Genomic DNA, 16063 nt, shown 5'->3' on the forward strand with positions numbered 1-16063 from the left:
GAGAAAGGAAAAAATGTTATCAATATTCAAAGGTAGAAAAAAGTCCAAAACAATAAAATACAAAATAAATTACTCACCACTAGAACCAGCATTTGCACTTTCTAGTTCAATTCTTGGATAAATTGAACTTTTAACACGGAAAACTGTATCGAAATTGCGAATTCAACTGGTTATTCCAAAAATGAATCCATCCTCAGTTTTAATTTTCATACAATTCTTTTCTTAAACAGAAATCAACAAACATCTACACGCTGCAACGTCGTTTGTTTAATTCTGCTTAAAACGGTAAAATTTTTTAAGTGCATGATTGCTCTCGCCCCTTTCTAGTGAGCAAATTTGGTGATTTTGTCGGTCCCGACGGCAACGGCCCTATTTTGCTCACCTTCATACTAACCCCCGGTGCGGTATAGAAGTGATCAAACTCGTGAGCATTTTTACTTTGCTCGCGATTGCTGCGGATGCCCATGTAAATGTAGCATGTAAATTCTATACATTATTTTGGAAGCCCGCTCTGCATGGCGATGGCAGCCTTTTAAAGTGTCAGAAGGATGGAAAGAAAATAATAAAAACAAATCAGTTTGTTTTGAATTTCTGTATTCGGCAGGGTATAATTTTCATGCTCGTGCTATAGAATAGGGAAATATTCATTCAGCTGGTCGTCTTTCAGCATTAACCGATTCATTGGATCGTCGAACGAGATCGGTTACGGCAGAAAGAGTTTTATTTTCTGAATGACAAGTTAAGAAACTACACTTTATTTAATAAGCCAGCTTTTCTAAATAATGTGTAAAATTGACTCGATGAAACGACACTTTTTTGACAGATCTCGGTTTCGCAATAATGGCTCAATTTTACAAGTTTAAGGTGTTGCGCCAAATGAGTGTGCTGACAAAAATGCAGCCCATCAATCGAGCTGTCAAATTACGGTTGTCAAATTTTGGGTCTAACAGCCGTTGCGTGAATCCAATGTTTCTCTGAATAGGCAATACTCACTGCTCCGGTGAAAAAGAGAGATTGCCAGGGTCTGCGTGTGACTCGTTTGAATCAGGGTTCTTTTGATTCGAAGAACGGACGGATCTCCACTCTCCGCTCTTGCATATTGCAGCGATAAATATTTCAACCGGTGTTCAGCGGCGGGTCACGGGATCTTTTTTTAAGAAGCACGGCCACGGGTAGTTCGTTATTTTAGAAGAACCGGTTCAAATGAGCGGCTCTTGAGCGCTCGCGCACCACTCGTTTTTTTTTTTCTATACCGGAAAAATTAAAAATTGCGTTCGAGCTAGTTGCACATTGTTTTTTTTTCTTGTCCCGGATTCAATACCAGTGCCGTTTCCACCAGAGGCGGAGAATTTTACCAGGATAGCAAGTTCCAAAGCAAACAAGCGAATCTCGATAAAAACAAATCAATTTGAACCGAATATTTGTAGGTTCCCAGAAAAAATATTTTTCAAATTGCTAGTAATTGAGTTTCACTAAGTTGTATATTATAATTGGTCTCCAAAATCATTTTGTTGAGATCTAAGCAATCGGCAATCTTTAGCTTGATTTTTTTTCACTTTAGTTAGTCAGTTTAATTCCAAACTCCAAACTGTAAAGATCCCAAAATAGGTCGAGTATTATATACTGCGTTCTTTCTTTACGGACCACAAATTACAAGAGGCTATGGGCACCCCGAACAATCCGGCTCACGGTATCCCCCAATATACCGGAGGTCCAGGATTCCATAATTGGAGCTTTCGTGTTCGAGCTTTCCTGGAAGCGATGGGCGTCGATCACGTGTTGGAGCTGGAAGCGCCCGCGGAACCGGCTGAGGCAAGAAAATTTGCCCAGGAAGACCGGAAGCAAAAATTATCCATTACAAGATTCGGAACTCTTGCAGAAATCGACGGACAAAATCCAAAAGCGCCACCATCAAATGCTGCGGCAGAAATGCAACTATTCAGTAAAACACGCTAAGAAAAAAAAACAATTTATATTACACGGTCGGAAATAACTAGCATTTTGAAGGTTCATTTGCACAACAAACACACTGAGATCTTTCTCTACGTGGTCTTGGCTCTCCAAAATTAGCACGGTTTTCCGGTATCAGAGTCGTCATTCGCTATTCAAAGCTTTTTTTTACTTGGGGGCCGTTCAGATACCACGTGGATAGAAAAATGCGATTTTAGACCCCCTCCTTCCTCTGCGTGGACAAGCGTGGACGTTTGGCAAACCCTAAACCCGTCCTCGGATGTCCACGTGGACAGGTTTGATTTTTTTTTTCTAAATCTCATTTGACAGTTAGAAAACACTACTTTCTGCTTTTTTGTTATAGAAATGGCTGGTTTTGAAAAAAAAAAGCGAAATAGCATTTCCTGATATGAAATAATTTTAAAATTTAAAATTTCTTAATTATGTTATTTATCACTTGCTTTCAAGTGGCTACTAGATGTTTAAACTCAACTTAGCAATTTTAAGATTTTGAATTAAACATCTTAATAAAACTAGATAAAATTTATCTTCATCTGAATGAATTAAACTAAATTAAATTAAGACCTTGGTAAAACAATCTGTATTATATCATGTTTTAACATAAATCAGGATCCCAATCAAAATAAATACTTGGCCAAGGCATCAAAACCCTTAATCGCAATATCCTCAGCACTGTTCCGTGGAATTTTGAATCAATGATCAGGCTCAACCAGATATGCAATACAAATAAGTTATCTGTTTAAATTGATGATTATTATTTTTAATTGAGGAATCTAAATGCGCAAAAACGAGTCAGGTTCTCAATTAAATTAAGTCAGTAGCATAGCATTTCTCCAAAAATTGGCGAAAGTATGTCAGAGTACATTTTGCAAATGTTTTCCAAATTTGAACAAAAGCATATTAGAGTGCATTTGAACCCCCCGGAACGAGGGGTACAAGTGAAAAATTCAATTATCGAGAAATGTTGACCTTTTCTGTCAGTAGATGGTGTTAAGGTTTGTTAAAAGATTGTCCGTTGGCGTTTATATGAAATATTTAAAGAGCTAGGTATCTTGGAATATATTATTTTTGCCGGAAGGCGAGAAGCTACATAATTGGCTACATAATTGGCGAACGAGAAAGAAACGGGCGAGTGCGGTTACCACAGCTTCCTCGGGGACGATTGTCTCGAAATCGTCCGGGAGAAACCAACGGCGCGAACGATGTGGCAGGGATTGGCAAACACTTACGCGAAGAAGTCACTGGCCACGCAGAACCTGGTAAGGAAGCAGATTGGAAGTCTCAAAATGCGAGGAGGTGATTCAATGCGCTCTCCCCTGGTCGCCTACGAGGATCTTGTCCGGCAGTTGCAAGTGGCCGGAGAGACGTTAACCGAAGCGGATAAAGTCATCATGCTGTTTGGAACCCTTCCCGAGGCTTATGATCCATTAGTGACGGCGCTGGAAAACCTTGATGATGATCAACTTACGCTGGAGGTTGCCAAGCAACGGTTGTTGGGCCAGGAAGTTAAGGAAAAAGCACGTCACCAATAGAGTGTCCATTTCCTGGCCATTTTAGCGTTCCCGGGAATCGGGAAATCTGACGATCGTTTTCCCGGGAATTCCCGGGATCCCGGGAAAAATTGAAGATCTTAACCCTCTACTGCATACGAATTCTTATCAATATGGTATTTTTAAATTGAAGGTAGTACCTAGTATTGCAAACCATTTCAAACTTTTTTAATGCCTCAAAAATTCAATAAGCAAACCAAAGACCCAAAACAAAGTACTTTAACCGACAAACTGGTCTGATTCTATCTGCAAAAAATTAAAATAATTGAGAAAGATTTCTCACTATCGATAGAAGTTAGTTAGCTAGACTTCAGGTTATCCATCAAATATCGTAAAGTTTCAGATAACTATCCATTTGTTGCACAATATGTCATTTCTTTGCTGATGATTTTGTTACTGTAAACTGTATCCGAAACGAAAATTCTAAATGATGAGTATTGCAAAATATAACATTCAGATTCTTCCCGTAGCGTTTCATTATTGGAATTGTTTGGATTTATAGATTCTTTGTCGTTTTTCACTTTTTCAATAATTTTTCAGTTGGAAAAACATTTTTTCATCAAATTCAATGTATTAACAAGATTTGAGGAAAAAATAATTTAAGATTAAGCCGTCAAGGTAGAACTATCACACTGACATGACACTTGAAACAAAAATTCGACTGGCGAATTTTTTGTCAAATTTTGCAGGTTCGCAATAACGACGATAGGTGGTGTCGGCATTGCGAACCTGCAAAATTTGACAAAAAATGCTCTTTAGGAAAAATGTACCTGTTTATCCCGGTTTTATCGTAGAAATTGCCTATTTCTTTTTAAGTTGGGTGGCACTTCCTAACTGGGATAACATTTCTTCAAATCGATCGATGCGCACTCTGGAATCGATATAGCGTACTGTTGGAAAAATTATCCAATAAACCAGTTCGAGTGTCCAGTCAGTATGGTCAGTGGAAGAACTATCATTTTCCTTTCTAACTCTGATTTATTTTTCCAATTTGGATCGAGTAAATTTGTATTAATTTAGCACATTTTACTGGCTTCGGGACTTCCCGGGATTTTTCAAGCGTTTCCCGGGATTCGGGAATTCCCGAATTTTCCTAATTCCCGGGAATTCCCGACCGGGAAATCCCGGGTAGGACACTCTAGTCACCAAGCAACCGAGGAAAATTCTACAGCCTTTTCTGGGAAAAAGTTGAAATTTAAAACCAAGCCGAAACCAAATTTCACCGGAACCTGCTACAAATGCGGAAAGAAGGGGCATATGAAGAAGGATTGCCCCTCCAGAGAAGCGAATGCGGCTGCTGGCTGCTCCAAAGCCATTTCTTTTTTGGCTAGGCGGGGCAGAGTAGAATCATCAAACGGACGGTTGATGTTCAAGCTCGATTCTGGTTCGAGTGACCATCTTATCAACGATTGCAGATGGTTCAAGACAAGCGCCAGCCTCACGGATCCAATAATCATCAACGTCGCCAAAGATGGGCAGTCTTTGATCTCCAAAATGAGGGATCATCGAGGGTCGAAGCAACAAAGGCGTACAAAAAGAAATGCGTGACGTGCTTTACATCCCGGAGCTGCGTGAGTATCTTTTGTCTGACAAAAAATTGGCCAAAGCAGGGATAACTGTCACCTTCCGTGGCAATCAAGCGGTGATGAAGAGGCACGAGGCCATTGTGGCAACAGCAGTTTTGAGAGGCAGCCTATACGAAATGGAAATCGAATCGGATAGACCGGTGGCAAATCTGTGTCAAGCAGCGAGCGAGGATTTGTGGCATCGTAGGTTGGGCCATCTTAGCAGCGACGGAATCCAACGATTGGTGAAGCACGAGATGGCTGATGGAATATAGGTCAAGCCCGGAAAGAATCGCCTTTGTGATGTGTGTGTGTGCTTGCGTAGCAGTGTCGGGATCCATTCAACGGCACTCGTCCTCGTGCCACCAGACCGCTGGAAAGAATACACTCGGATATATGCGGGCCAATGAGTCCTTTAGCAGTTGATGGTGCTTGTTACTTGGTATCTTTCATCGATGATTTTTCCCACTTTGCCATGGTTTTTCCGTTGAAGAGGAAATCGGATGTCTTCGACAAATTTAAAGAGTTTGAGGCCCAAGTTACAGCACAATGGGGAACGAAACTCTCAAAGCTTACGGTGGATCAAGGTCGTGAATATTGTTCGAACCAACAACGAGCGTGGTACAAGTCCAAGGGAATCCAAATCGAGGCGACTGTCGCTTATACGCCTCAACAGAATGGCGTTGCAGAACGATTCAACAGGACTGTAATAAAAAAGGTACGTGCAATGTTAATTCATGTTAATCGGTAAAACCGATGTGGGCCGAAGCAGCCAAAACAGCCGTATTTTTGATGAACCGAAGTCCTATGAGAGCGCTGGCAACTAACGTAACCCCGGCGGAAATTTGGTTCGGAAAGAAACCTTCGTTGGAAAAGATACGAATTTTTGGATGCAAAAGTTTCGCATGGATTCCTAACCAGCAAAGGCAGAAGCTAGATCCTCGAAGTTGTCAAGTCGTTTTCGTGGTTACCGACTCTGGGACAAGCAGAAGCGCAAGTTCTTGGTCGCCAGAGACTTTGTTTTCGATGAACAGTCATTTCCGTATGCGGTTGAAAGTGAAAGCAAGCCCGAACAAGTTTTTCCTACAACATTTTCAACTATGTACTAGCCAGAGGGGGAAACTGAGGAAATCGACTCGCCCTTAGTTGATCGGCAAGAAGAAAATGAAGCTTGCTGCGACGAGGTGATTGAAGTCGGTGACGAAACGAGTGGTGATGAAAACTTTCAACAAGCCGAAGAGGAAGACATCAAAAAACCTTCTGCGCTCCCCTCGCACCCAGAACGCCACGAGTCCCTGGGTCAAACGTCGGTGAGGCACAGCGAAAGGGAGCGCTCGCTCCCCGGTAAGTTTCGTGATTACTTCCTTAGTTACGAGGCAACTACCGGTTGTTCTTTTCTCCCAGATACACCGACTAAGTATGCTGAAATCGAAGGCCGAGATGATTCGAAGATGTGGTTCCAAGCTGTCAAGGATGAGCTCCGTTCGATGGAAACCAACCAAGTATGGCAGCTGACGTCGTGTCTGAAGGGCGTAAAACCCAGGGTGTCGACTACCTGGAAAAACCTGGAAAATCAGGGAAAATCAGGGAATTCAATTTGCATCAGGGAAAATCAGGGAATATCAGGGAATATCAGGGAATTTTTCTACCAATCAGGGAAAAAATAATGATCCTGATTTTATTTGAAGAAATTGAAACGTCATAGTTTATTATCTGCTTAAAAATTTACTTCACTGTACGTTGCTCATGTATCGTTAGCCCTTTGATTTTTTGCAAACTGTATCCGGCAGTATGATGAAATACCTTACACAAAAACCGCAGAACCAGGAACTGGAGCCCGGTGCTTCTAATAGCGTTGGAAATAATACGGAAATTCCTCTCATTGCTGAGAAATCGCCATCTGCCTTTCATCCTTATTCGCTTCTTTCTACCAGCAATGTTTCTTCTTCCTCGAGGACTATCGATAAATTAATGCTGAAACCCGTTACTACAAAAGCTGAGATTTTTTGGTGCCTGGAGACAGTCGTAAATCATAAATCGCTGCGCGCCGCAGAAAAAGACACTGCCGTATTCAAGATGATGTTCACTGATAGCCAATTTGCGCACAAGATTCAACTTGGTCGGGACAAAATCAGCTATACGCTGCTTTTTGGAATTGCTCCTTATTTAGAACGGAACTCGACGATACCCTGCAGAACATAAACAATATCGTCGTTGGCTTTGATGAATCTCTAAACAAGACTACGAAAAATCGTTTGTTGCGGAAGTTGCGTATTACATATTTTACATGGCGCATTCAAAGATGGTATTCGCGCTACTGGCTGGGATATTCTCAAATATCTGAGAGGAAGCTACAACCTGATGAAGCTACAACCTACACGCCGCGCTCTATATACACCAAGGCGGGTAAAGCTTCAGGTGTGTTCTTATACCAATGCACGGAATCGTCCATCTTGTGACAGGCAATCGTTGCCAGAGGCGATAAATTTGATAGATAGATAGATAATTTTATTTATTTAACACGTTCGTCGCCACGCTCATTTTGGTAGTTTTGCTAGCCGGGCCCAAAGAAATTTTCAGAGAGAGAAAGCAAAGAGGGAGAACTCCCATATTTGAAGCGTGTGGCGAAGCTGAGCGGTAAACTCAAGTAAGAGAGCGTCACCTGCTTTTTGATGTGACGGGGCCCCCCAGGAAATACACCCGTCTGCCGAATATGGGTGACGTGGCGACGAACGTGTTAAAGAGGTGTTTAACCACGCAGGGTCATTCCCCCTCTGGATTAGGAGTAGTTACAATTCTTCAAGCAATTTACATTTTTTTAGAAATTTTATCACTTTTCTTTCTTTTCGCTTGACGTTTGCCAAAATGGATGGAAGATCTCTAACGAGTCCACTCTGCCGGCGTAATGTTTCGTATTTACTGCAAATGGTAAAAATGTGGTCGATGGTTAAATCGATATTACATGCGTCGCAGACATTGATGCAATTCCTTTCCACAAGATGTTTCTGTGTCAATCTGGTGTGACCAATCCGACATCTTGTTAGTATTACTTGTTACTTACGATTTGGTTGGTCTACCCATGGTTCTATGATGAATTTCAGTTTGCGGAGTCCTTGAAAAGGTCTTTGTATCCAAATTTGTTGTTGATTGGACATAATTTCCTTCTTCAAATAAATTTGATAATGATAATTTGATAATGACCGTAGCGAAGAAAGGCTGGATCATTTTTGGAGTGGAGTGCTACACCCATAGAAGAGGTTGCAAAAATCCAATGCCTATTTGGAACATCTCTGTGCCGATAATGCGCTGAAATGTGCACTGTGCCGAAGATGATATGTTTGAAAAACCGTAACTGGCATAAGGACTCGGCTCCCAACTAAAATGATGCATGGCCACTACATTCAAGCAAAACCAGAAAAACATTTTATGGGATTTCGTTCCTATTGGATAATTCATCCCAGAAACAAGAAAATAAAAATATAAACCACAGCGCCCGTAGGGAGAATCGAACTCAAATCTCTAACTTAATCGTCTTGCCAGACCGACATCTTAACCAGTGTACTATTTGAACTTCATGCAGGAAGAGGGATATTTGTCATAGGCATTCTGCCACCGATCAATCACAAAAGAAACGCACGACAGTGGCTTCCCGGCGTTTGGTCTCCTTTCAAGGTATTCATTTGTCTTGCGATGGAAACGGGAAAGGGAACGGGAGTGGAGGAAACGGGAAACCCATTGAATGAGAACTGTGCTTTGCTTACTGCCTGCTATTACATACACACGCTACATATACACAGCTGCTAAAGCCGGGCAGCTTGGCCGGTGCTTGTTTGCCGGTCAATTGAAGGAATATATTCTTGTTGCTTTTGCTACATACACACGCACAGCTTAGCCGTGGTTGTTTGCCGGCAAATTGAATTGAAGGAATGTTTTTTTTGTTGCTTTTACTGCATACACACGCACAGCTCGGCCGTGGTTGTTTGCCGGTAGATTGAAGGGATTGAATAAGAAGGATGTTTTTGTTGTTGCTTTTGCTACATTCACACGCACAGTGCTCGGTTCGCTGGCTGCCTGGTGTTGGCCGGTATTTATTTCCATCCTTCTTCGTCTTGTGATGCGATAGGGAGGGACGTGAAAGCGTTTTTATTTTGTTTCTTTCAGACATACGCAATTCGGTTAACTTGGGAGATTAATGCCGGTGGGAGCAAATCGATTCAGCACCGATCGCGTTATCTTCTTGTACCAATGATGCTATGTAATTGACTACACGCCATTGGCACAGAGGCTGAATTTTGGGTGTAGCAAATGCCAAGTGTCCAGAATTCTTCAACATCGTCAAAATGATCTGCTGTCTTTCACATGGCAACGCGAATGTTGAACGTGGTTTTTCAGTAAATTCCGAATGTCTCTTCGAAAATATGCTTGAAGAATCAGTGGTGGCTAAACGACAAATCTATGATGCTGTTTTCTATGCTGGAGGGATAAAATCAGTCCAAATTTCCAACAAACTTGTTCAGAGAGTTCGAAATTCACATGCTCTGTATTTGGAAGACAAAAATTGCCGCAAAATGGAAGCTCTTGAATCAGATCAAACAAAGCTGATGAAGCGTCATCGAGAAGCGGAAGCAAAATCGCTTGAGGTGAAACGAAGGAAAATTTTGGAAGACGCACAGAAGAAGGCTGATACCTTGTAAGAGAAAATTATTATGCTCAAATCATAAGAATTTCTACAAATGGATCCAAACTCGCTGACTTATCTTAAAATGTTTAGTATCACTAATAATACTTCCATTAATAAATAAAATAAAAAAATAAATATTATCGTAATATATTAGTATTCTCGACTCAAAGCTTTCTGTGCGTTTATTTTCGGGGAAATATATTTTTTATAACTTTAAGTTGCTTCCTCAGGTTGTTTTTCAAACCTGGAATTTTCTGGAAAAACGACTGGAAAATCAGGGAAAATCAGGGAATTTTATTACCAGATATGAGTCGACACCCTGAAAACCACTCCATTTCAAGTGGGTTTTTCGCATCAAGCTAGATTCTGGTGGCAGGCCGGTCCGATACAAAGCGCGCTTGGTTGCCGAGGGCTATCTTCAGAAAGCAGGATTGGACTACGAGGAAACATTCGCACCTGTGGCGAAGCTGGCCACCATTCGTGTTGTTCTGGCGGTTGGTGTACACCATGGTTTCCAATTTCATACCATGGATGTACAAACGGCGTTTTTACATGGAAATCTCACCGAACAGATTTTCATGGCGGTACCTGAAGGCGTGGAAGCAAGACCAGGCCAAGTCTGCAAGCTGCTGAAGTCTCTCTACGGACTTAAACAGTCCCCCCGGTGCTGGAACGAGAAATTCAACAAAGTTATCATCGACATGGGTTTTCTTCGCTCCAGGCATGACTATTGCCTGTATACCAAGATGAGCGAGGGCGATGAGCTGATCATAATTCTTTACGTAGATGATTTGCTTATCGCTGGCAGAAAGGGAGCGTCAATCAAGCGATTAAAACTTTAGTTGGCATCGAAATTTTCTATGACCGACTGTGGATTGCTGCAAAACTTCCTGGGTATGAAGGTGGATTATGACCAGCAAAAAGGCACACTCGAATTATCGCAGGAGGTGAACCTTTCCAAAGTCCTCCAGCGGTTCAGTATGGAGAATTGCAATCCTGTTAAGACGCCGATGGAGAAAGGTCTTTCCCTAGATCGAAATGGATCCGAAACACAGGAACCGTACAGGGAACTACTGGGTAGTTTGAAGTACATCATGTTGTGTGTCCGTCCGGACATCTGTTACTCGGTTGGTTATTTGGCCCGTTACCAACATCCAACCACAGTCCACCTCAAGCATCTGAACGCGTCGTCCGTTACCTCCAAGGTACACGAACATGGAAGTTGCAGTTCAAACGTTCATACTCAAGTCCCCCGTTGATTGGATACGTTGACGCAGATTGGGCATCCGACTCCGAAGACCGGAAATCTATCAGCGGTTACTTTTTCAAAGTTTTCGGTTGCGTCGTAGCATGGTGCAGCAAGAAGCAAACAACGGTGGCCACTTCAAGCAGTGAAGCAGAATACGTTGTCTTGAGTAATGCGGTAGCCGAGGCTCTTTGGCTCCGAGGCATACTGGAAGATTTGCGAGAACCTAGCGGTCCTGTAACAATTTTCGAGGACAACCAGGGGTTGTTCATGGCAAAGAGTTGTGAGACCCGAAAAACGAAGCACATCGATGTAAAGCATCACTTCATCCGGGACCATGTCGCAAGCGGTGTCATCTGTATCAAACCAGTTCGAACGCAAGATCAACATGCAGATATATTCACCAAGGCCCTGGATTCCGTCCGGTTCTCTCAACTCCGAAGTTCCTTAGGATTGACCGTTTGAGAGGGGGTGTTGAGATCTAAGCAATCGGCAATCTTTAGCCTGATTTTTTTCACTTTAGTTAATCAGTTCAATTCCAAACTCCAAACTGTAAAGACCCCAAAATAAATAGCTCTAGTATTATATACTGTGTTCTTTCTTCACGGACCACAAATTACAAGACATTTGGTTACAGTGTTGATTGTAGTTCGGTTCTGCAGTTTGTTTAATATCTTTGTTTCTTTTCAGGTGATTGGTCGGACGATTCACCTCTTTGGACTGATGAGCTAAGAAACGTGTTAATGCCCCATGGAGGTTCAGAAGGCGTTTTTTGGATTTCCTATGAAGATGTCCTTAAGTAAGCTTTAAAATTCACTACCTACTAGTTACCAGAAAAATAAAATAGGGCATACAAAATTTATTACAGATATTTTGATTGCATAGATATATGCAAAGTTCGCACAGGATGGAATGAAATAAGGTTGTTAGGGACATTGAAACCATTATGCGCCTTGTCATGTGTCCTTCTCACAGTACTGGAACCGACTGAAACGGAGTTTACCCTATTTCAAGAAGGACAAAGGTACACGGAAACGGGGATGAATAAACCAGTTAGTTTAAAATCCCATTAAAAAAATTTAACAGAAAAATTTGCGTTAAATTCATGTTGTGCTTTACATTCCAGAAATTCCGAAAAGTCCCAGAGATCACAGCTGGATTTGTGTGTGGTCTTGTTTAAAACAAGGAATCCTGCAAACCCAGAAGTTGGAAGATTAGTAGAACACAGTAAAAGACAGGTAAGTATTCCTAAAAGGATTGTTAAGCAAACGAAATTACCGAATTCTGAAATTTTTTGCTCATATTTTGGTTATACTGTTCCGTCAAAATATTGATTTACGCCGTTTGGTTCGACATCAACAATAATAATAGGCATCACGGTGTACAATATAATGAGGTGATATCTTCCCGATAATGTCGTCATTACTATCCATCTAGTGATCCTCGGTGTATGCAGAATTATCTTACGCGCGCAAAACCTTTTGCCTGGCACGCTATTCGAAGATAGTAATGACGTCACTTGTTTACATTCAAACTAGTTGTTTACTCGTGTTAGTAGCCTACCTTATCTATTAATACCGTGTAAATACTAGCATGGCATCATCATAAGGTGTGTTCAATGAAACTCAATCGAAATCAATTGAAATGGATTGACTGTTGATCAGCTGTTTTTTCCAATTGACTTCGATCGATTTCTATCCAGAGGACTGAACCAGCTGTCAAATCGCATACAAACGCACCGTACCAAATTTTTGGTACCAGAACGTCACACAGCAAAAAATTTCTAAAAGTACACGCAATCTAAAAAATGAGTGATCTATTTTTTCTTGGGTGTAATTGCAAAAAGATGTAATTTTAAACTCTTTTTGATGTACTATTAGACTTTTTTCAAAAATAGGATAGAAATAAACTGTTTTGATGTAATTTTACATTACGTCATGCAAAAATCAACCGGTCAATGAATTTTATGTCACAAACAGTGTAAAATTAGATCTGTTTGATTTAAAATTGAATGCAAATATTTAACTTCTGCTTTTTTTATATTTCGTAAGTTTGCGCACAAAGTAAACAAGTCGAAAAATTATTCGAAAACGAGTCGATCAAAGGCGTAGCTACCTACAGCAGCACTTCTAGAGTCTTTTAAAGTCGTAAGTATACGTGAAAAGAAGAATGCGGTTGAAACTGACTAGTTTTTTCTCCATTACAGCAAGGTCAGATTTTTTCGCAGAGGCTGATATCCGGACAGTTATTCTCCGGAGAAACTTTTGTCAAATCAATTCAAGTGTCCAAGTGCTGACTGAAAGATCATGATGTTCCGGAACCATTCAAGCATACTGATGACGCTGATCTGTAAAATCATCCTCGTGCTGGGAATCATCGGATGCAACAACAATTCCAGCTTGACGCTTTCCGTGATGGTGTTTTAATTTTCAGTTTTGTAAATAAATGTGAATTAAAAATAATACATGTGGACGTATTTATTCAAAGACAAAAGCAAAAACCTGAATATTTAGCAAAAATATCAATATTTACGATAATAAATTTAAAAATTTACATCCCTGTGTATTTTTACACGACGGCTTTTGTGATCCGATCTCGTGCATTGACTTCAATCTAAATTTACACGCGTCAAAAATTACATCCTTGAAAAAAATAAACCGTGATAGAATTTTACATCAAAATCGATGTTCCGTTTTCGTGCATCGTTTTCGATCTAAATTTACACGATTTTTTCTTGCTGTGCAGTGTGGTTCCCGAAATTAAACACTTCACCCCATAATAGACTCGAAATAGGGTAACATTTTGGTTGCCAGACGCATCTGTTGTTGGCATACTGCAGATTTAGAATCAATTTTAACAAGGATTATGCTAAAAACTCTGCATTTTGTGCCCAACCATAATTTATTATTGTTACCAAAGATCCCTTTGATTGACATTCCCGAGCCGCAGATATCATTTTAAGGATTATTAAGAAATTGCCTCTGGTTGAAATTGTTGCAATGAAGACGGCCATGTTAACCATATACGTGTAACACTCGTTTCAATTTTCTTCTTCCTGCGGGTTTCTTGACTGAAAACTTGGTACGGAAATGTTTGCTTTCTTCAGCCCCTTGTTTCTATCAGGCCGTTGATTTAACAGCCACTCACTAATACCACAGAGAACCTAATACTAACGCGCTGTGTTGTTGGCATTTTCTTATTCAGCTTTATTTCGGGATCCTTTAAGCATAATAAAAAAACTTTTAGGCAATCAACTCAAATCAATACTCATTGCATTTTTCGCCGTATTTTTTAGAATTTCACACGCGTACGTTTTCTCCGAAGTCTCTGTTGTCCTCGTTATTTTTAAAATGGATATCAACAAAATGTCGGAAAAAACTTGGTAAGTAAATCTCATCAATTTGTTCATACATCAGGGAAAGTGGCAAAGCAATTGATAGCCAGGCAAAATTTAATAAAAAAAATTGGATCGCCGGCCCGAAACCCGTTCCCTGGATCCAACACTAACAGGTATTTTCTCTTTTTTCCAGTACAAAAACGGTTGTACTCCATTTCCCCGAAAACCATTGCCCAGAATGAAAAATCACCAGAATTTCAATCACCAGCAATCCACTTTCCCAGAATTTTTTTTCCCAGAATGCACTACTTACAAGATTTTTTTTCCCAGAATGAACCATTTCCCAGAAAAAAATTTAAGGTACACCGGGGTAAGTGTGGACGGGTTTTCGTATAGTTCAACTTTAAAAAATCATTAAAAAATCAGCAGTGGATCAATTTTGATAAAATTACATTCTATGTGATGCAGAACATGTTGTTTACAAACGCTGAAGAGATGAGCTTGATAGAAGCAAAGCGAGAAAAGTTATCACGTAAATTGTTATGGACTGCTGGTGTCTTCACTTACCCCGCTTTATGGGGTAAGTATGGACGGTAGATTTTCCCTTGGATTTCTCAGGAAATTTTCAAAAAAATTTTTTTTTCTTGGTTGAAAACGTTACTTTATTGCTCAAACCGTCCAAAATTTTGAAAAAAGTTCATGATACTATTAGTAAGGCATCTTTCAATAATTATTGTGTGTAATTTATGTAGCAATACACGAGATCTGATTTTATCAAAAACACCGATCAAACAAGTACTTTACCCAACTTTTCACGTTCCGAATGCTAAATATAGCTAAATAACACAATTCATGATGGATGAAGGACAGAAAATTGAAAAAATGTGTAAACATCAAGTCTTTTTAAAGCCGTCCACACTTACCCCAGGCAGGGGTTGGAGACAAAATTTTAGTTTTTTTGTAAATAAACTCTTTTTTCTTCATTTTTAACCGCCGTTTCTTTTCCTAACTGGTTGTTTGGAATGTAAGGATTGTTTCAATGTAGAGTTTTCATCGAGAGCCAGCTAGTTTACGAGAAATTTGCAATTGAAAAAGATGCACTTCAACTCGACATCGTAGTTGAAAATAGAAAATTCGAAAAAAGTCGCTGTAAACATCCGTTATTGTCTGATTCGTATCTTTTTCATAGTTATTGGATAGATTACAAGTAAATCGAACATTCGGCATTAAAAGTTTGAGAAAATAGTGCACAGTATTGTTTTAATAGCCACCGTCCACACTTACCCCGCGTCCACACTTACCCCGGTGTACCTTACCAGAATGAACCATTTTACAGAAAAATTTTCGCCAGAATTGCCATTTCCCAGAAAATTTAAAATATTTATCAAGCCTGAAATTCAAAAAATACAAATAGATTTATTCCACAAAAATTGGATCCCCATAATACTATTCTTTTGCGGCAAAGCCGTAACCAACGAGGAAGAAGGGGCCGAAGCGGCACAAAGCCGCCGAAGCTCCCGAATCCGAGGTGGGCGTCGACCCGCCGTCGGAAGCGGCGGCCCTCATACATTGGTCTAGATCTGCCGGGGCTTCCTAGGTCTGCGTGAAAGCTAGGGGTGATCCCTCAGCCCCGTCCGCCACGCGACAGCGTGAAGGACATATAGTCTTTCAAGTTCGAACGCGCAGCGTCAGGAGTCGGATACCAAAACGGTT

The 16063-nt window shown here is 40.6% G+C and overlaps 1 protein-coding gene across 5 annotated transcripts in view; it reads left to right on the top strand.

The window, feature by feature from the left end:
- Positions 1-16063, top strand: part of LOC129747123 (calpain-D) — a 450101-nt gene that overhangs the window by 272489 nt on the left and 161549 nt on the right. For 4 of the 5 annotated variants that reach the window (XM_055741165.1, XM_055741174.1, XM_055741159.1 and 1 more), the window contains exons 6-8: positions 11704-11812; positions 11882-12037; positions 12140-12251. In XM_055741165.1, coding sequence (XP_055597140.1) covers positions 11704-11812; positions 11882-12037; positions 12140-12251 — 377 coding nt within the window. Of the gene's footprint in view, positions 1-11703; positions 11813-11881; positions 12038-12139; positions 12252-14308; positions 14396-14543; positions 14846-16063 lie in introns of those variants that run through there. The other variant, XM_055741190.1, reaches the window with a different exon arrangement.

Source organism: Uranotaenia lowii, chromosome 1 (genome assembly GCF_029784155.1).
Source record: "Uranotaenia lowii strain MFRU-FL chromosome 1, ASM2978415v1, whole genome shotgun sequence".
NCBI lineage: Eukaryota > Metazoa > Arthropoda > Insecta > Diptera > Culicidae > Uranotaenia > Uranotaenia lowii.